At 42.2% G+C, this 22413-nt stretch overlaps 1 protein-coding gene and 1 pseudogene across 3 annotated transcripts in view; both read right to left on the bottom strand.

The window, feature by feature from the left end:
* The window catches only part of FNIP1 (folliculin interacting protein 1), a 132529-nt gene that overhangs the window by 53632 nt on the left and 56484 nt on the right, over positions 1 to 22413 (bottom strand). For all 3 annotated transcript variants that reach the window (XM_061617082.1, XM_061617083.1, XM_061617084.1), the window contains exons 2-3: positions 9779 to 9905; positions 1414 to 1557 (exon numbers count right to left, since the gene is read on the bottom strand). In XM_061617082.1, coding sequence (XP_061473066.1) covers positions 1414 to 1557; positions 9779 to 9905 — 271 coding nt within the window. The remainder of the gene's footprint in view (positions 1 to 1413; positions 1558 to 9778; positions 9906 to 22413) is intronic.
* On the bottom strand, positions 14969 to 15087 carry LOC133382508 (5S ribosomal RNA; annotated as a pseudogene).

The raw sequence follows: 22413 nt of genomic DNA, 5'->3' as shown, positions 1-22413 counted from the left end.
TTGTGTGATTAAGAGCATCAACTAATGTATGCTTACTAAAGCTTGGCAAGCTACATCTGGGATATATGTGATGTTAGGATCAACCACTCTAAAACAGAGAATTACTTCACTACAAAGGGTGAAGGCTCAACTCTATTTTAGGAAGGCTTAACAGAAAACACTTGTGATCAGTGCAAGGTGAGACGACAGAAATATATCCAGTCAGATGACTCTGGCTGCACTGGTGGCCAAAACCTTCCCTCTTATATAAAGTGTAACTCAAGTTCAATGAGTACTGCTGTCACAAGCCTTTTAAATTGCCAGCAAGCAAAAATGTTATAGTTGAACATTTTAAAATTGCTTTGCAGGCTACTAAAAAAACCCTATAGCATAAAATAGTTGCAAATAGTTAAAGCAAGCACTATAGGTAGTCAAATTTCTACAGATACTTCAATCTTGGAATAAAAGGTTTACCATTCAAATTCTCAAAAGCCCATTTCAGTATCATTGGCAAAAACTAATCTCAGAGGGATTGCTCCTTGATCTATTCCAGTTCTGGATTAAGACTCCAAGAAAACCTATTATAGGTATCATTTATTTTTCTGATGGAAATCTTGATTAAATAGTATTTACAGAACTCTTGAGAAAGCTAAAATCTCAGCACTGATCACAAACATCTGAAATTAAGATTTTTGTCACAAACCTGTATGAAAGCTTAATTCATGTAGCACATTTCTGGCAGAAAGATGAGAGATAGCGCAATTTCTTGTGTCACCAAACCTTGGGGTGACTGGCCAGGCAAATAAGCCTATCCCTAGAGCCTTCATTAGGCCAGGACCTTTTTCACCTGTTTCCTGACTAAATTGTTCCCTCTTTGTGGGAGGACTGACAGCCAGTGTGGTGTAGTGGTTAAGGTGTTGGATGATGACCTGGGAGACCAGGGTTCAAATCCCCACATAGCTGTGAAGCTCACTGGGTGACCTTGGGCCAGTCACTGACTCTCAGCCTCAGAGGAAGGCAATGGTAAACCCCCTCTGAATATCGCTTACCATGAAAACCCTATTCATAGGGTTGCCATAAGTCGGAATCGACTTGAAGGCAGTCCATTGTGGGAGGACAGGGACAGGAAGAAAATGGTGCACACACTGTGTATGTTTGGTACATCCATGTCCCTGGCCACTGCTCTTTGTGGATAACTTTCAGAACAGCTAAACCACTTGTCGGAACATTCATCCTGCTGGTATTCTGAGATTTTCTCTATTCCATCCCTGCATGACAACTACCACCTGTTTTGTTGGGTAACCACCAAATAATAGTTTCTGGTCTCACCCCCTCCACCAGGAGCCCCAGCCATTTCCAACTAAGGCAATGTTTTCAATCATGTAATACAAATTACAATGCCAGCAATTTTACAATTAAAAGGGAAACTCTCACCTGAAATTTTGGACATTGTTCTTTTGTTTCAGAAGATGAAGAAGAGGAATTGATTGAACTATCCAAAGAGGAAGAACTGTCTCCTCCAGGTTTCAGCTGGCAACATTTCCCAAAGACTTTCACCTGCACGTCACTGCAGAGTTTCTGGTGGAGTAAAAGATACACTTGTTACATTACATTTAGTTATTTCCAAAACAGTGTTCTGAGAGTTCACACTGCCTGCGTCCAGGGTGTAGAAAAGGAAAACTAGGGACATTTACTGTAACATAATAATTTTAACATCTGTGAAAGAAAAGAGTCCACAAGCTATGCCAACCATCTTGCTACATTTGAGTCATTTCAATGAGTCTTATCTTTTTGCTGCTATTTGGGGAATCCGTTTGTAATTCTCACACATGACATTCAAAGTTTCATCTGTAACAGTAAAGCTGTGCCAAAGGAAGGATGGGGTTCAAATGTGGAAAGAATAAGATAGCCCTAAGTTTTAAGGAGAATTCTATGTTAATTCATCCTGTGTGACCTCACAGACATCAAAATGGATATCAGTCTGTATGTACAGTTGCTGTCCTGCAGGTGTTGTGACTTTCCACTTGGTTCCCTTCAGGCTGAAATCTAAAAAGAAAGGGGAATTTTGTTGTTATTGTTATGTGCCTTCACATTGATTATGACTTATGGTGACCCTATGAATCAGTGACTTCCAACAGCATCTGTCATGAACCACCCTGTTCAGATCTTGTAAGTTCAGGTCTGTGGCTTCCCCTATGGAATCAAACCATCCTTTGTTTGGCCTTCCTCTTTTTCTATTCCCTTGTTTTCCCCAGCATTATTGTCTTTTTAGTGAATCATGTCTTCTCATTATGTGTCCAAAGTATGATAATAGTTTCAGTGAATTCATGCCTGAGTTGAATCCCACTCCACTAAATGGAGGAATGCCACTACACCGTTGAAAAGATTGTGCGGCAAATGAGACTCTTGTCCAAAGTTACATGCAAATGCAGATGTGGTCATTGTTTTCAGTGGAATGCACACTCGGATCTGCATCAACATTCGTATTCCCAACCACATTGGGATACACATAACCAGATAGGTATTCTACTCAATTAAGGGCAGATAAACAGTACTAACCACAAGTTCAGAACAGTGATTCCTGACTGAGAAAATAATACAAGCAAAGGAAGATTGGTTTCCACATGTTGTTCTCCATAGTGGGAATGGGCATGGAAGCTTGTGGGGGTGGGGGAGAGAAATGTAAAAGACTGAAAATCTTCTTCCTCTATTAAAAAATGCAGGAGTAAAATATTGATAATTTGTGGAAGTTCCTTTCTGGGAAGTTTTTACTTTTGTTTCATGTTTAAAAAAAGATGCATGGGATGTCAGACTGCATTCAGAGGACCAGGTTCACCTGTTCATCACCGTCTCACCAATTATTCTCCCAGTTTTTGCCAACATTTGCAAAGAATTGTTTTGTGGGAGAGAGGGACTCAATTTCCAAATAGGAACTCCACAATCAATTGTTTACATGTGGCTTTCCTCCCACCCAAAGAGGTTTTCACTGCAGCTCTCCCATTGCGAGAACTATTGACAGGTAGTTCAAGAATGAACGCCTGTACCTGGGAATGTCTAAAGTAAGGGTGGGGAACTTGTGCCCCTCCAGATGCTACTGGACTACAACTCCCAACATCCCTCACCATTGACCATGCTAGCTGAGGATGATGGCAGTTGTAGTCCAAAATATCTGGAGAGCCACAGGTTTCTCACCACTGACTTAAAGGCAGCTAGTCTAGTCTATGCAAAGCCAGCTATAACTCCTTTTTCCTCCTTCCTATGGCTGCAACACAAGAATTCATTTCTTCTCATAAGAACAACTTACCATTATGAGAAGCTGATCATTAAAGAGACAATGCTGAACTCACGCACTGTTAGAATTGCTACTGGCTTGAATGTTTTTTGGCAGACAATGGCTAGAAACATGTGAATGGCAATCATGTGACTTCATTAGAAACCCGTGAACTAGAATTGCATTTTATCTTTGACAAACAACAGAATCTTGGGCTAGGCACAGCATCATGTGATAAAACCACACTGAGTCCACAGGGTTACAGCATCTTTCTCAGGCAAGTCACACTGTTGATTTCAGCTGATATTGAAAGTTTGCTTAATCACACTTGGCAGCAAAGTATATATAAAAAAGAATGCCTATAATGATAAAAAAAACCTAGATAGTCAGCTCTGTGCATGAACCTCTTGGAAACTTTCTACACAGTAGCTTTCTGAAAAGCCACTGCTGAACACAATGTCTTGGAGTGATCATTTCCTGATTGAAATACTATGGAAGATTATACTTTTGGCCTTTACAGTGGAATGCAATGAACTTAAGGGTCTCATGGTAAAAAGGGGTCAAATGGTCACAATCTTTTGGATGCCATCTGTCAGCAGCTTGCCAGCGAGCAAATTATTTGCAAAATGCATAACCCAGTCAAATTTTAAGACATGTAATTTTAGAATCCACCATATGCTCAAGAGTAACCTGCTGGGTACCTAGATCAAATATCTGAGGTGTCCCCTGCTCCTCTGTGAGGTTTTTGGATTTGAATGTCAATGAAATACAAGATGTAGCAAGCCACCAGATATTATGCAACAAAGGGAACTGGCTGTCTTGTGTTCCAAGCATAGCTAAAGTTGTGTTTCCAAAATTATAAAGAGATTATTGAATAAGTGAAGCAAATAAAAGGAGCTTGGAATCCCTGTCCCTGAGAAGAGTATGCAAGTGCAGTAAAACGACACTACAGGCACCGTCCTGCTAGCACCATCTGCTGTGCCCATTGAAGCAGCAGCACAGGGAGACTTGCTGGCGTTTCCATTTTCACAGAGCTGGAACTATCAGTCTGGTTAGCTCAATATGGAGATGAGAGCGATGGTTCTACCCCAGGTTCAGCTCTGAGGTAGTCTTTATCAAGAGCATGAGGCCCTGTCCCGCCGGTTCAACAGCCTAAGAGGTCGACTGTAGCGTCTGTTCCTTATTCTCTGTAAACTCAACAGGCAGCAATTTCAGTTAAAGTTTGGTCACGTAAAGGTAAAGGACTCACTCAGATATCCCATTTCTAATTCCATTAGTAGTTTAGTGTTCACTGTAAAGCATTTCCCAGTAACCACAGAATCACTGATAAATCTGACTTACTTAAAATTATGATCCACATCTCAATTTTTAGATATACAGGATGCTGTTAAGATTTACACATCTATGTTCAAAAACTCTGTTAAGTGTTCCTTCATCCAAAACTGAACTACTGGCACAGACAGTTCTCTAACGCAGCACTTCTCTACTGCATCTCAGTAGTTTTCCCCTCTCTTTTAGGCCCTCCCCTTTTCTTCCTTCCCACCCTTAACCTTACTATCTGGATCAAGTCCCTTTTCTATAATATCTCTAAGCATGCACTAAGCACCCCCCATTAATATTCAATAATAAGTGTCAGCCCATTGGCACTTTCTACCAAAGGCTTGCTGTAGCCTATCACCTTACTTCACATCCATCTTTCTTCTGTTAACCTCTTCAATGTTTCTCTAGTCCAGAGGAGGATAAACTTTCTTCGTGCAAGGCCCACATTCAAGGTGGGTCAACCCTCTGAGGGCATGCATACCCGCAGTGGTCATGGCCAAAGTTCCTGTGGAAAACTCACTCTTACATGCAAACATCACAGTCACCAAATACAAAGCAGACATAAATCCTCATATCACACATACAGCACACACACTCACCCACAAACAGAGACCACACACATACACATCACACACAAATGCAGGCACATGGCAGCCTGTCTCTCTGTCTCTCTCTCTCACACACAAATAGGCATGTACCACACTCATCCTCAACACAGCACTGAGCTTTTTGGAGATGTTTAAACATCTCCAGCAAACTCAGTGCTATGACAGGAAGGACAATAGCCACTCCTGCTCTTCAGGGACTGGTCAGAGACAGTGGTTTTCCTACCCATTGCAGCACTGGGTAAGAGGAACTTCTTCTCCATCCCACTGCTGTGATGGGTAGGAAGATTCTGGGCTGGTGGACCATTTAAAACAGCCTGACAGTGTGTTCCAGATCATGGACCATGCATTTACCACCACACATTCACCAGTCCATGACAGGCTTTGTATCAAGCCCTCTAACTAGTGTTCCCAGTACACACTTGGGCCAGTTGCTAGTAGTATATTTTATTCATTCACCCTTCGTTGATTCATGATTCAAGGACAGGTTGCAACATAAAACATACACAAATGCCCAGTCACTGTCAACTCATAGCATCGTCTAAAATTATGAAGATCCACAGCTAGCTTTAATTTATTTTGTGACACCTCCTAATGGTGGGTGTGTATTGTGGTATACACTGCCTGCTTTTCTCGCTCCTCCCTTGGCACAAGCAGGATAAACAAACCAGGGACTCACAATTAAGCTTGGCTTTCCATTACATCTGAATTTGAGATCATAGTTTATTTCTCTCAGACAAGCTAGGATTTGTAAGCCAACAGTACACCATGGTTTAAGGCTGATCCTGGATTCTTGGGAAGAAACAAACCATGACGAGGGGTTGGATATCATGGGAAACCAAGCTTAATGGCAGCTTCTTGGCTTGTTTCTCCTGTGAATGCCAAGAGAAGAATGAAGCACAAGTGATCAGGCAATGGGCATCAGCATGCTGCTCTTTCACAATAAACCATGACCAGCAAGAAACCCCAACTTAATTCTGACATTTCACTGAGGCCGGGCCGGGGGGGGGCGACCTCAAAGATCACGACACAACTTGCTTTTCTCCCCTTGCTGCAACACATACACACAGACACTGTGCTAGGATTGTATTTAACTAAGTCATAGAGCAGACCCACTGAAATCAATGGATATGACAAACCTAAGTTCATTGATTTCAGTGGGTCTCTTCTGGGTATGACTTAGGCTGCAATCAAGTACAGGTTGACTCAGAAGTAAGCTCCATTGGGGTCAATGGGACTTACTCCCAGGTTCAATCCACTTACCTGGGAGTAAGTCCCATTGAACCCAATGGAGCTTATTTCTGGGTTGTGTTTCTTAAGTGAGAGGAGAGTAGGGCCAATGGTGATACGGAACAGTCTCCCAACACAGGTTCGCCAGACTTCTTTTTCTGGTTTTAAATAGAAATTATTTCAAGTAATGGCTAATTTAACTTTTTTCCTTATGTCTGACAGCTTTAGCTTAACACTCCTAAACTTACAATTTTTCCTTTGCTTGGAGGATGATATGTAGGTGGGTTTCATTATTGGTAATTGTTGTGAATTACAGCCACAAAAATCAATAACACTTTCACGATAAAAGAAAAAACAAATATTTATGCACATTTTACCCCATTTTACTCAGAGCAGAAGCATACGTGCATCTAATAGTAGGCAGGGGTTTAATTTCATAAGGTTCATTTTATAAAGCAGTTTATAAAGAGTTTATTAATGATTGACATGTTGTCTAAATGCTTCTGACATGCATAACTCATAGTCTAGATCTAGGATGGGCTGACTTCAATCTTTCAAGGTTACAGACGCCAAGTCATGAATCTCTGTGATCCAATGCTGCATCTTAAATAGAAAAAGCACAAGTGCATGCTCAAGATCTCCTGATAATAAAGCACAAGTGATCTATCTGCTTTTAGTCATTCTGATTAAGCTTGGAACTGCCTCTCAAAACACCTGCATGATGCCACCTCTTTTACTTCCTTCAAATCCCTTCTCAAAGCAAACCTTTTCCATGACATCTCTGGCATCACCCCGATTCCCATTATCCCACTGTAACGTAGCCTGAAACTAAGCCTATGCATGTGTATCTGAAACAATCACATATTCTTTCTCTGTTTAACCCTGTCTCTACTTGCCTTCTCGTCCTCTCCTGATTCCCAGTGCTGAATTTTAGTTTGCAAATACTTTGGGGCAGAGACTCTTGTACTCTGTAAAGCACATGTACACTAAATAAATAAATAACGTGCCTGTTGCTATTACTACCACTAATTAGCAACATCATCATTCATGCCTAAGACCATAAGAGCCTCGCTGGATGGATCAAGCAATGGTCTACCTTGTCCAGCGTTCTTTGCAAGAATCCCAGCAACTAGCAGGCACTAGGTAGCCAACTGGAAAATGGCCAATGGTCAGGAACGATGGGAGATGAAGTATCTGGAGGGCACCAGATTGTTCTAATGGCAATGTAAGAGATATTGTTACTCCATGCTTAAGCAATCAACAGCACAGGCCCCAGGAAGTTAGAAGAATAATCTGGATGAAATTAGAAGCTGTTCTTGATCAGAAGTCTATGTAAACATTTGTGATCTTAGCGATACATTTATTCTATGCACATGGAATGTGTTAATATATAACAGGTACACCACATGCTTTGACTGGCATGGTAGTGTTTTTAGCAGAACTGTTTGTTATCAAGAAGTGTTGACAGAAAAGATATTACAGACGTTTTTCCCTTTGTTTTCTGGCTAGGGTGTGCCTTTGTCTGAGATACTGCATCCCACTAAAGCAAGAAATGTCACTAGAGCAAGAGTGGGGAGTAGGATGTAGCCCTATCGGATGAGTAGCCACAAGCAGATATATACACTCTGAAAACTAGTTGATTATCTTTTCTTCCTGGTGAATGACTTTGTTCAGCTCCAAACCTTGCATGCTCCTAAACCAACACAGCCAACCCTCTATCTGAGGCCAGGAGCTATAAATTGTGCTGGGACATGTGAGGGTCAACAAGCAGAAGGCATTGAATTCTAAAATGCAGTTAACAGATGCTCTTTTCACAGCAAGAAAACATTTGTCCCACACAATGTTTTACTGCAAAGGGCAAAAGTGTCGTGGGATGCAGCTAGCACTTCATGTATGCCACCAAGTGAAGAACACAATTCATTTGCCACTTTCCTACGAGATGTAATCTGAACATTTTAACTTTCTTTAGACATAATGTCCGTGTTCCAGAAATGGACTTTGGCTCGCTTTGGTAAAAAGATTCAGCAAGTGGCAAACATTTATTTTAAGGCCTAGGGCCTTGCAGTTGAAGAGACACCATCGTTGGAATTCCCAGTTTGATTATGAGATAAACAGTATAAATTAAGAGATAGTATAGTACATTCCCAAACGTCTTCACTACCTCCCTTAAAAGTAATTGCCCAAGTGGATGAGACGGGGGTGGTGGTGGTAATCAAATAATGGAAGGGGGAAAATGCCAGAAGAAGGGAGATAATTGATGAAGAGAGACAATCTGGTTGGGACACATAGTGCCAAACCAATGTCTTAGCATGAATGTGCAATCATGTGGGCTCCTAGTAAGAACATCATGGCCACTTTGCTCCTCCTCCAGTCCTTCTGCCACTGCACTGCTGTGAGCTGAGCCATGGTTTGCCTTACTGTTAAACCATAAGCACAGATTTAGACGTATCTTCCCCAGATAAACCATGAGTGGTAAACCATAGAACAAATCTTGGCTACAGTTCATGATTTGTCTGGAGTGAGATACTTGACAAGTCCAGGTTCAACTGCAGCGCTAAGCCAGACTGTGGCTTAGCTCTCACAGCAGCATGCAGCAGCACCAGGACTGGAAGAGGAAGGAAGTGGCCACAATCTTCTCTCTGAGAGTCCACACATTTGCTCATTAACACTTAGCCATAGTTTGGCTTAGGGTTACATGCAAACTGGGCCTCAAGTATGAAAGACTCCTAATAATTTTCTGTGTAGCAGTGCTGGGGTATCTTATCTGTGCTCCACCAGATGTTGTAGGATTCCAACTCCCATCAGTCCTAGTGGTTGGGGATGATGAGAGTTGTATTTCAACAGCATCCAGAGGGCCATAGGTTCCCTGTGTTCTGTAGCATACCTGCTTCACCCCACTGAGATTATTATGGGAAAGAAGAGTATGGGAATAAACAGAGAAGGCATTTTTGCTATACAGGACAGCCTTTTCCAACCTTTGGGTCCCCAGATTTTGTTGGACTACAATTCCCATCAGCCCCAGCCAGCATGGCTAATGGTCAGGAATGATGGGAATTGCAGTCGAGCAACATCTGGGGACCCAAAGTTTGGGAAAGGCTTATATAGGCTGTTACTAAAGCTACAGGAAAAGGACAAATATGGGCTATGTTAAAAAGAGAAGACTACTAAGACATTTAAGCTATTAAGAGGAATTGTTGAATCACTAATGCATTACAACACAATATCTTTTTAAATATAGCATTTTTAATATATCTCTTTGAAGCGTGACAGCCAATGCAAAAAAAATACTGTTGAAAACTGCATGTATTAAGTTTGTGTTACATTTGAAAACAAAAACACATTCATACCAGATGATAGTATGAATATTGCTCACCGAGACTGATGGATCTTCAGTTCTCCTCTTAGCACTGGAGTCAAATAAAACATTTCGCCCTCTTCTTTCACAGTCTTGGTACACAATTAATCGGATCTGACTTGGATCAAACTCCGGCAAAGGCCAGCTTTAATAGGGGGAAAGAGAGAGAGTTCCTTATAATTACAACTGAGTTTATACAAGTGACTTTATTAAAATGAAATGCACTGAGTTTATAAAAAGGTAACAAAAGAGACCAACAATATAAATGTATAATAAAATGTCATCTCTGTAAAGATACATCAAAAGAGAACACCTTCTCACTCAAATAGCACTGTATAAATGGGTGTAACTCCATTGGTAACATTAGTCATTGCTAAAACAGTACTTCTCATCCTTGTCAATACACAATGCAGAATATGATTACAATGTTTGCATTAAACGGACATGGAGTAACGTCACTATTATTAGTGGAAAGGGAGATATCAGATCTGAACAATGCAATGTTTCAGGGAAACAAAGTTACAAAAGACTTTGGTTTGTCTCAGACCTTTATGGTTAATAATGGGATCACAATGGCAAATTAGTTCTTGTTTCATAGATATCATGGATATCTTTTATCACAATGTTTGTAAAAGCACACAATTCACTAAAAAGATTTCCTGCACACATTAAAAGGAAGAGCAAATCCTCCTCCTAAGATGGCGGTCTCAGCTGTCTTAAAAAATAATTAATCTTGAAATTGCACAATGCACCAATTTATCCTGCAATAAATTGCAATGTGTCTAAAGAAAGAAGGGACCTTTTGACAAAATTTTGATAGATGGGTAATGCTGCTGCTTTCTTAACCATGGCTAATGTTAGTCCAGATAAAACACTAAATGAAGGGTGAGGAATGTTTTAGCCCAGTGGACCAGATTGTCATGCAAAACCTGAATAGTTTTGTGGATAAAGAGCATCTGGGTACGGTTTATCGTAGTGACACATTTTATGAGGAAGAGCTGCACTTTGGTTGAAAGAAATGTAACACCATCTCCTCAGCATTGGCCTCAAAATGTTGAAATTGCCACAGAGAACAAAGTGAAAGCAATGCTGAGATAAGTGGGAGAAACTTTTTTAAAAGGTATGCTTAGATTTTCGCTTAAATACAGCCCTTGGAACGTATGAGGTCTCGGATCACTATAAACAGCACTCTCATTCATCCAAACTTGAGATTACCTTCATATTTTCGTGCAGTATTTAGGCAACTTGTGTTAAATTGACATTTCTGCCCTTAAATCAATAGTTTTTTCCCTCTTGTAACTGTCATTAACCCAACAACGGTTTACCAACCCTCCCCAAACAAATCCTTTCATTTACCTAATCCCTTGTAGTGAGCCCATGGCCCCTTGCTTTAAGGTATGGTTTCCATTTGGTAGTATTTTGACATTCGAGTCTGACAGCTGTCTGGCATTGAAAAGCAGAAAGTGTTCCAGATCTTTAGGAAAGACTGCTTATAAAAAGCTGCAAGGGCAGATTTCCTGCTAAGAGGGCAGTGAGCTAAATATTAAAAAACCCTGCTGCATCTATCACCATATTTGATCAAAGGTAAAATGAACCTGTTTACTCCTCTGTCTGCAAGCACACTATTTTAACTACCTTGAAAAGGATTTGGTGTGTTATGTTTCATGACCGACCCAGCTAACTGTTATCAGTGTTACATAATATGTCTCTGGCCTTCCAAAAACATATTCCTTGGCAGCACCAAAAGAATCTCAGGGATCCAAAGAAACTGTAGAGGACAAGCACAGGGAACCAGGTCAGTACAAAAATCAGTAAGACACAGGCAAGCTGGATTCACACACTTATCCCTCCAAGAGCCAGCCACACACTTTTGCAGCAAAAAAAAAGGTTTTACATTAATGCGTTTGACGTGAAAAATTTTTTATCACCAAATCAGGCTTTATCAAAGATCATTAACAGTGCAATCTGATGCAAAGCTATTAAAAAGTGATCCTCATTGTATTCACTGGGTTGTATCCAGCCAAGTCATTTCATCAGCATAAGGACTTTCAACTGCACAATGAGACTTCCTTTCCCTCTCCTCTGCCTGCACCCGCAAATTTGTTCTGACTCCCCCCCCCCAACCCTCCAGTGCAGATTTAGAGGAGGCATGGGGACGGAGAGGTGAGGGAAAGAAAGTCCCACTCCACAGACGGAAAGTCCTTAAGCTAAAGGAACACCTTCGTTGGATACAATAAAATTAGGGTTCTTCCCAGGTAAGTAGAGAGCCAGTGTGGCGCAGTGGTTAGAGTGCTGGATTACAATCTGGGAGACCAGGGTTCGAATCCCCATATAGCCATAAAGCTCACTGTGTGACCTTGGGCCAGTCACTGCCTCTCAGCCTCAGAGAAAGGCAACTGCTTACCATGAAAACCCTATTCATTGGGTTGCCATAAGTCAGAATCAACTTGAAGGCAGTCCATTTCCCAGGTAAGTGCCTACTGCAGCCTAATAGGTTTAAAAATCAGCATTTACTACCTGAAGGTTCTTATAAAGATTTTCATGTTGAACTAAAGATACAGTTTGTTTGTTTAATAAAATCCTGGGTCTATGAATCTGTGAGAAATGAGTTTCTTTAAAATGCATATCTTTAATCCCTCATTTTCAAGAAACCTTAAAATAGGTCCTAGGTTTAGCCTGAAAAGAGAAAAAGAACCTAAAATAAACAGTATTATTAGTAAGGAGGGAGTTATTTTTATCTACCCCTACCTGGGAGATATGAAGATATAAGATAGATACATAATCATTATATAACCCAAGTAGGTCCTGGATATGTTTACATACTTTATCTGCACACTGCTTAATCAATTCTGCTGATAATTAATTCACCATCCAAGTTGAATATTTCATCAAATTGTCATGGGCTTTATTTTATTCTCATATTCTGCAGTTTAAAATAAATACAAAAGTTCTACTTATATTTCATGGTGAGGAATAGGATTTGAAAAGCAATAAATTAAATGCTACTAGTCACACATGCAGCATTGCAAATCCCAGAGATAAATATCTTTCCGAGTTATTCAAAATATGTGCTCTTCTTCCAGATCAACCACAGTGTAAAAGGCAGGCGGGAAGTTTACATGCACAATGTGTTTACTCTGGATGGAGAATAAGACAGAGATTCACTAATAGGCAAAAAAAATCTTGCGGTTGAAGAACGTACCTATAGCCTACAGATATTTCTATCAAACTTTAAAAAACAGGGAAGTTGGGCAGCTATAGTGAATGCACCAGAGAAGCAGGAGATCTGACCTCCTCTCTGAGATATTGTCAAAATGCAAACACAATTTGGGTTGGTCTTTCACAGTCCAATCGACTTCCTGTGTACCTTGGAAGAATTTGGTAACATGTGCCTCTGAGTGGGGGGGGGGAGAAGGAAGAGAGGAAGAAGGGGAGGGGAGATGGGGAGAGGACAGGGGGAGGGGGAGGAAAGAGGGGGACAGACGGGGAAGAGGGAGAGCAGGTTTGATCATTTGCATGCTTATTGAGTTGAATGGGATTTATTCCTGCGCAATCATGCTTAGAATATATGAAACTGACTATGGGGGAGGTGGGGGAGGGAGGGCTGGAGTGGGGAGGGGACAAGGTGTTGGGGAGGAGGAATGGAGGAAATGATTGGGTGGCTGTAGCCTCCAAGCAATTTTTCCTTCTAGACTGAAGAAATTGTCTATCGCTGATAATGGAAACGAGCAAAAAGTTGATGTTTCAGATGCAGTTTAGGATTTGAGACCTTGGGAAGTGTTTATAATTAATTTGAAGGCCCTACCATTAGTTACAAGAATGATATCTTCTTGGTTCAAAGATTATTTATTGGCCTGACAAAATGTATCCAGTGTTGTAGAAGTATATTGAAAGGAAACATCACCAAAACATTTCCACAGGAACACTCATTAAGTCTGTACAACCAATCAGCTACATCATGTTGAATATTGAACAGTCAAAGATCAAGGTCACATCTGGGCCTGAGCTGAATGTGGTAGATGCTTAGGCATGAGCAGGATGTGTCCTCACAGCTATGTAAAGTGCAGAGAAGATAATGTCCAGAACACAAAGAACTTAAGTCATTCTAAAATGCCTTACTTCCTGCAACCAAGGGAGAGAAATGCTCGAGTTCCACTTAGTTCTTCTATATTTATTTACTTATTCACATTTAATTCTTTATATTCATTTTCTGGTTATTACGTTTCATCTTACATACACTCAGCCCCTCCTCTGTTGATTGTACCTCCTGATCACTGTTATGATCCCAGCCTACAGGTAAGAGCAGGGTGTTGGGTAGGGCTGCCAAAACACCAAGCTATTTGTTAAGCAATTAAAAACCTTTCTTCTGGTCATTATTCATGTGCAAAGTACACAAGTCCCACAAAGTGATCCCTCCTTAAAATGCCCCAAAGCATCACATTCTAGGCATCATTAGAGTCTCACCATGTCTTATATCTAGGATATTCAAAATAAGAAAGGATTTCATGCAACTGTAGGGGAGGGTAATGTGACAAATTGTAAGGACAGTGGACAGGATGTGTTTAAATTCTTTTTAAAAACTGTGATATGTATATTTTATGGGTGGACCCATTGTTCTTAGGTACAACCAGTACAGGTAGCTAATTAGGAGTCAAATTCACTGAACTTCACCCAGAATGTTAAATCCTTTATTTTATCTTATTTTTAAAGAAAACACTGATCTAATCCGTTGGGACATTCAAAGCCCTTTGTTTTATCTTATCCAGATCGCATTAAAATAAATACAAACCATACAGCAAAATAGTAATAGTTATAAACAGTCATCATGCAAAAATAGTGCCTGGTTCTCAACAACAGCATTCCCAAATCTGGTGCCCTCCAGATGTTTTGGACTATTGCTCCTATCTGCAACTGATGGGAGTTGTAGTCCAAAGCATCTGGGGGACACCAGGTCGACGAAGACTGCTTTAAAAGTTATACCTATCAGATTATTATTTACAACATCTTTTTTCCCCCTGAGATCCTGTGACATCATCGTAACTAAAGTTATGAAAACAGCCAGGTGATGAATCACTTTAAATTATTTTTAAGGACATCTATTTTGTTGTTATATGCCTTCAAGTCGATTATGACTTATCTTTTTGGATATATTCATAGGGTTTTCATGGTAAGAGGTATTCAGAGGTGGTTTACCATTGCCTTCCTCTACGCCTATGGCACCTGGTATTCCCAGGCGGTCTCCCATCCACGTACTAACCAGGCCTGACCCTCCTTAGCTTCCAAAATCAGAAGAGATTGGGTGTGTTCAGGGTAGTATAGCTGTAGCCAAGGACATCTATGCAAATGATATTTATCTGTTCTGCATGCCTTTCATGTTAGCACCTTTTTACAATGTTGATAGGAACAAGCGCACCAGAATAAGTTCCTGGTCCATTTCATCTGGTACCCTTATCCCTCAGAACTGGATGGTTGAATGGAAAGGATAAGTACTATACTAAGTACATAGTACTGTATAACAAGGGAAACATCCAATCCATTTGCTATCTAGTGATCAAATTACACTTATTATTTATTTATTATATTTATATCCCATCCTCCTTCAAGTAGGAGCTTAGGGCGCCCCCCCCAAAATTGAAAACATCATAAAAACATATATATATAATAATAAACTTTAATTTATAGGCCGCCTATCTAGCCAGTGGCCACTCTAGGCGGCGTACAATAAAACATGATAAAATACAATAAACAATATAGCCAGTACAGTACAATGCAAAAATTACAGTATTTAGTAGATTGTTCATATTACAGTGCTAGAACTAGTTCACCTTGGAAGTCTCAAAGGTCGTAAAGGCCTGATGGAAAAGCCAAGTTTTCAGGCCCCGGCGAAATATATCTAGGGAAGGGGCATGTCGAAGATCCATTGGGAGGGAGTTCCAAATCGTAGGGGCTGCTACAGAAAAAGCCCTCTCTCGAGTCCTCACCAACCTAGCCACTTTAGTCGGCGGAACCGAGAGAAGGCCCTGAGTGGCAGGTCTTGTAGGGCGGCACACTTTATGACGTTGGAGGCGCTCCTTCAGGTATACTGGGCCGAAACTGTATAGGGATTTAAAGGTTAATACCAACACCTTGAATTGAGCCCGGAAAACAACTGGAAGCCAGTGAAGATTGTATAACACTGGGGTGATATGATCATAACGGCGGCTATTCGTAAGTAAACGAGCCGCCGTGTTTTGTACCAGTTGTAATTTCCGGACTGTTTTCAAGGGTAACCCCACGTAGAGCGCATTGCAGTAGTCTAAACGAGAGGTGACCAGAGCATTTACTACGAGTGGGAGCTGATGGACAGGAAGGTAGGGTTGCAGCCTTCGGATGAGAAGCAATTGACCCCAAGCTGCCCAGCATACCGATGAAACCTGAGCCTCCATGGTCAGCCTGGAATCAAGGATCACCCCGAGGCTGCGGACCTGGTCCTTTAAACATATATATATGTTTAAAATATATTCAAACAAAACATCTTTAAAACATGTTAAAACAAAACATCTTTAAAAACATCCTTAAAAAAAACTTTAGAAACATCTTAAAAAGCTTAAAAATTTAAATTAAAAAACGTAAAAAGCTTAAAAATTGCTTAAAATGCCATTCCAACAAAGACGCAGACTGGGATAAGCTCTCTGCTAAAAGGCTTGCTGAAAGAGGCAGGTCTTCAGCAGGTACTGAAAAGATAACAGAGATGGCATTTGTCTAATATTTAAGGAGAGGAAATTACAAAGGGTAGATGTCTCTACACTAAAGGTACATTTGCTATGTTGTGCGGAACAGACCTCCTGATAAATGGTACCTGCAGGAGGCCCTCACCTGCAGAGTGTAGTGATCAACTGGATATATAAGGGGTAAAACGATATTTTAGGTATCCTGGCCCCAAGCAGTACAGGGCTTTGTACAGCAAAACCAGAACCTTGAATTTAGCCCAATAGTTAATGGGCAGCTAGTGCAATTCTTTCAGCAGTGGGGTGACATGTTGGCAACACCCTGCCCCAGTGAGCAGTCTCGCCGCCGCATTTTGCACCAGCTGCAGCTTCTGGACCAACCTCAGGGACAGCCCCATATAGAATGCATTACAGTAATCCAGCCTGGAGGTTACCAGTGGATGGACAACAGTGGTCAAGTTATCCTGGTCCAGAAACGGCCACAGTTGTCTTACCATCCGAAGCTGGTAAAAGGCACTCCTAGCCACTGAGGTCATCTGGGCCTCTAGTGACAAAGATGGATCCAGGAGCACCCCCAGACTACAAACCTGCTCTTTCAAAGGAAGTACAATCCCATCCAAAGCAGTCAACTGACTAATTATCCAAACTCTGGAACCACTAACCCACAACGCCTGTCTTCCTAGGATTCAGACTCAGTTTATTGGCCCTCATCCAGCCTACCACTGAGTACAGGCACCGGTCCAGGGCTTGCATGGCCTCTCCCAATTCAGATAATACAGAGAAATAGAGCTGGGTGTACTGGAGGTTGGGCCCGAAGGGCAGTTTGGGGATCTTGCTCGTGTACCGCCTGCCCCGCTGCACGGCAGATTCCCTGACCGAGGTGCTCGAGGTGGTCTCGCATGTACGAGCATTGACCCCAGAGCTTTTAGTACTGGGGGATTTCAACGTGCATGCTGAGGCCACTCTCATTGGAGCCCCTCGGGATTTCCTGGAAACCATGGCTTCCTGGGAACTGTACCTTAATAACACTGAGCCCACCCATGTAGCCGGTCATGCTCTCAACCTTGTATTTGTCCTGGGAGCGGTAGGAAGTGTTCTGAAGCTGGGGGCTATTTCTTTTACCCCCGTGTCATGGTCAGATCACTATCTGGTGAATTTTGACGTCTCGATGCCACACTCCCTCCGCAGGGGTAAAGGACCTATTAGAATGGTCCGCCCCAGGCGTCTGATGGATCCAGAGGGATTCCTGACTGCGCTGGGGGAATTGGAACCTGCTGAAGGTCGCCCAGTTGAAACCCTGGTGATGGAGTGGAATGAGGGAATCACCAGGGCATTAGACCAGGTGGCTCCGAAACGTCCTCTCCCCCTGAATAGAACTCAGACAGTACCGTGGTATACACCCCGGTTGCGTAGTCTGAGGCAGGAGGTGAGACGACTAGAGCGGCCGGTGGCGGAAATCCCGTTCTGAAGATGCTCGGACACAGGTTAGAGCAGCAATAGCTGCCTACCAGGTGGCAATAAGGGCAACAAAGAAGGATTTCTTTGCTGCCTCTATTGCATCCGCAGAGTGCTGTCCCAGGAAGCTGTTCCAAGTGGTCCGAAGCCTGGTCGGTCCAGTTGCTCAGGAACCCTTGGAACACTCTAAGGCTTCCTGTGACAAATTGGCAAAGCACTTTGCTGATAAAGTCGAACACCTGAAGAACTCGATTCCGTACGCTGTGTATGCAGTGGAGGATCCAGAGTTGACCAATTGCAGTCCGGTTCAGTGGGATCGGTTCCAGCCTCTTCCTTCTGAGGATGTGGACAAGGCGCTTTCAACGGTAAAGCCTACCACCTGTCTGATTGATCCTTGCCCATCATGGTTTCTTATGAAATGTAGGGAGAAATTAGGCAAAGGGATCAGGGCGGTGGTAAATTCATCCTTGAAGGAGGGTGCATTGCCACCAGCCCTCAAGGAGGCAATTATAAAACCTATTTTAAAAAAGGCCTCCTTGGATCCCCAAGTCTTGAACAACTTTCGCCCCGTTTCAAATTTGCCATTTTTGGGGAAGATCATTGAGCGAGTGGTAGCTGGCCAGTTGTCAGCACACTTGGATGAAACGGATTAGTTGGATCCATACCAATCGGGTTTCAAGACTGGACATGGTACTGAAACAGCCTTGGTCGCTCTGGTGGATGATGTGAGGAGGGCATTAGATAGGGGAGAATCCACCTTTCTTGTCCTCCTGGATCTCTCGGCGGCTTTTGATACCGTCGACCACGGTATCTTGCTGGATCGCCTGGAAGGATTGGGAATAGGAGGCACTGTTTTGCAGTGGTTCCGTTCCTTTCTCTCTGACAGGCATCAACAGGTAGCATTGGGGGATGAGGTTTCAGACCCTTGGCCCCTCACATGTGGAGTGCCACAGGGCTCTATCCTCTCTCCCATGCTATTTAACATCTATGTAAAACCACTGGGAGCTATCATCAGGAGTTTTGGGCTGCGATGTCACCAATATGCTGATGACACGCAGCTCTATCTCTCCCTTAAATCTTCACCAGAGATGGCTGTGGAGACCTTGTCCAAGTGCCTGGAATCTGTGAGTGGGTGGATGGGAAGGAACAGACTGAAGCTTAATCCTGATAAGACCGAGGTGCTACTTGTGGGTGACAGGGGGAGGTTGGGTGCTGTTGACCTACAGTTTAATGGGGTAAGTTTACCCCTGAAAGATCAGGTCCGCAGCCTCGGGGTGGTTCTTGATTCCAGGCTGTCCATGGAGGCTCAGATTTCGGCAGTGAGACGGGCAGCTTGGTACCAATTACATCTCATACGGAGGCTGCAACCCTACCTCCCTATTCATCAGCTCCCACTGGTGGTACACGCCCTGGTCACCTCTCGATTAGACTACTGCAATGCGCTCTACGTGGGGTTACCCTTGAAAACAGTCCGGAAACTACAACTGGTGCAGAATGCGGCGGCTCGGTTGCTTACAAACAGCCGCCGCCGTGATCACATCACGCCAGTATTATTTCACCTACATTGGCTTCCAGTTGTTTTCCAGGCCCAATTCAAGGTGTTGGTATTAACCTTTAAATCCCTATACGGTCTCGGCCCAGTTTATCTGAAGGAGCGCCTCCAGTACCACAAATTAAGCCGCCCAACTAGATCAGCCACACAGGGCCTTCTCTCAGTCCCACCAACAAAAACAGCTAGGTTGGTAGGGACTAGAGAGAGGGCATTTTCAGTGGTGGCCCCCACTCTCTGGAACTCCCTCCCATTCGATCTTCGCCATGCCCCTTCCCTGGATACATTCCGCTGGGCCTTAAAAACTTGGCTCTTTGGACAGGCCTTTAGGATTTCCGGGAAGGGCTAACTTTTTTGGGATACTTATTATCTATTGATTGCCCTAACTGATCTCATGCTGATGTGATTAATGACTTCATTGTATTTTATCTGCATTGTATTGTATTTTACTGAATTTTAGTTTGTATGTCGCCTAGAGTGGCTTCGGCCAGATAGGCGACACAAAAATTAAATTTTATTATTATTATTATTATTATTATCATCATCATCATCATCAGCGTACTGCTGACACCTCACCCCAAATCTCCTGATGACTGCTCCCAAGGGCTACATATAGAAGTTAAACAGCATGGGGAACAAGATGGTACCCTGTGACACCCCACAGAACAAATGCTAGGGGGCCAAAAGATAATCACACTTCAGCTTGTTATATTTATCATTTTGCTTGTTTTGATGTATGTGAATGATTTACACTGCATAGGACACTAAACAGGATTAGGCTAATAGCAATTATTTGGGATGGAATCAAGAATACAGTAGTATTAAAAAAATAATATAATAGGGGTGTGAGTGTGGCAAAATGAGGTGGATGTCTGAATAACACAAACATCGTAGCACATGGAAGAGATGACTATTATGTTGATTGCTAAATAACTGGTTGGAACCCAATAGCGGATGATGAGAGTTCAGTGGTTGGAACCCTTCCCCCTATGAATGAGGGGAGAGGAATATAGTGACAACTCATAATTCATAACAAAAAAGCAAATTACTGGTGAATATTGATTAGGCTTTTAAAATCCAATTTCATTCAATGTGATTTAAACTGCATGCAGTTTAAACTGTAACGTTAGCAAGTTGGAAGAATCGGAGTCTACAAATAAACATCAGTAGGAAGAATCTGGACCTGCAAGCCACAATCTGCTCGCCAAGGTTAATCATCCCTGACATGTATTACTAACATGTGCCAACTTGCTGGGTTCCAACATGGAAGAAAGCCTACCTGAAGGGAAAATAGGCTGGGAGATGCATTTGCAAGGGAGAATCAGTGGACAAAGAAAGGTTAAGCATCCTGCCGTCCCACTCACAATCTTCCCCTACAAGTTCCACCCGACTTCTGTGTTCCTATTATCTTGTAAAATGTAGCTTTGCACTACGTTTGCCAAAATAATTCAAAGCTGTGATAATTGTCTTCCTCTGTAATATACTCTTAAAAACCAAAGCAGACTTGGAACAAAGTGAGATTCTATTTCAAATCAGCTGGCGGCATTTTATTCTCATTTGAAACTTGAAAGAGCCTGCTGTTAAGACCCTTTACCATCACTCCTCTATTTATTTATTAAATTTCTATTCTGCCCTTGCTCCCACAGGAGCCCAGCGCAGCAAACAGCAAAATGTTAAAACAGTGCAGTTTAAAAAACATTTAAAAACCACCTTAAAATATTTGGAACACCTAAAAATATGTAAAATCAGTCATTGGTTCTCAGTTATGAATTACCCACAAAATAATAGTAGAGAGGAACCAAGAGCCAGAATTTTCAGTCATAGGCATTCCAAAGTTAGGCACAAAAATCTGGAACTAAATTCTGATCTAAACAGATGCCACTGTAGAAATGCATGGGAGGAGGGACAATGAAAATAGTACTGTTAAGAGGAAGCTGAGCATTTGTGGTTGGCAAGAAAAAGGTGGATGGTGATCTTGGGGCTTAACATTATTGATTAATTATATTCATTAAATGATCAACTGTGATGAGTCTCTCTCTCTCTCTCTGTGTGTGTGTGTAATCTCTCTAGTTGACTTTACCAGAGGAATGGGTTTGGCTGTCCAGGTGCAATTGTGTCTCACACACCGTGGCTCACCCTGAACCATCTGACAATGGTGAAGCCCAGCTATACAGTTAAGTGAAAAGCAGGTCCCAACCGTAGCAGCTGTCCAGCTCTACAGGGTTGTCCCTACTCCACTATCCTCTAAAGTCACTGGTTATAAGAGATGACTCAGACTTGGGCAGCTCTCCCTACCTCTGTGCTAAAAGCATTAGAAAGGTTTAGGATGCCTGCTGTGTGCTCTATTCCCTCCCTCAACCCTTACAGTCTCTGAGGCAGGTCAACAGAGGGAGAGGCCCATCTCATTAGTCCAAATCTGGATGGAAATGTTAGCCATCACAAAAATTTCTTCATGAAATCTCACAATGTCTGAGAAGTCTCCCAAATACCATGAGACCTGTCTGCCTTTTTAGCAGTGAACTCTCACCTCCAAGGGGTACTTTCCCCAGACCCACAAACATCCCCAACCTCAGCAGGCTTCATAGGTGGTGAGCTGATGTGTGTGTGCGCGCACATCCTTTTCCCTCTAATATATCTATGAAATTTAACTGGACCTGGAACACAATTATGAAGCCAGTGGCTAACTTTCTATGGACACAAAAGTTAATTGTGGACTGCCACAAATAATGGGCTGAGGGATTGAAGGAGAATCAGTGGCAAAGCTACAGCCTGGTTGCTAAGGATTCTGTGCTTCACTTCTTAAAGATTTTTCTAAAGGCTAGAAATGAATTTGTCTTATTCCAAAATTCAAATTAGATTGTAAAGTGCTTGATTTATTTTATGTGGGGCAGAGGTGATGGTGGGGAAGGGCGTAACTTCTGGCTCTGCAGCCCAGTACAGGC

The sequence above is a fragment of the Rhineura floridana genome, chromosome 3 (genome assembly GCF_030035675.1).
Source record: "Rhineura floridana isolate rRhiFlo1 chromosome 3, rRhiFlo1.hap2, whole genome shotgun sequence".
In the NCBI taxonomy this organism is placed as follows: Eukaryota; Metazoa; Chordata; class Lepidosauria; order Squamata; family Rhineuridae; genus Rhineura; species Rhineura floridana.
Note: the sequence above shows the minus strand (reverse complement) of the source record. Positions and strands in the feature narration are given on the sequence as shown.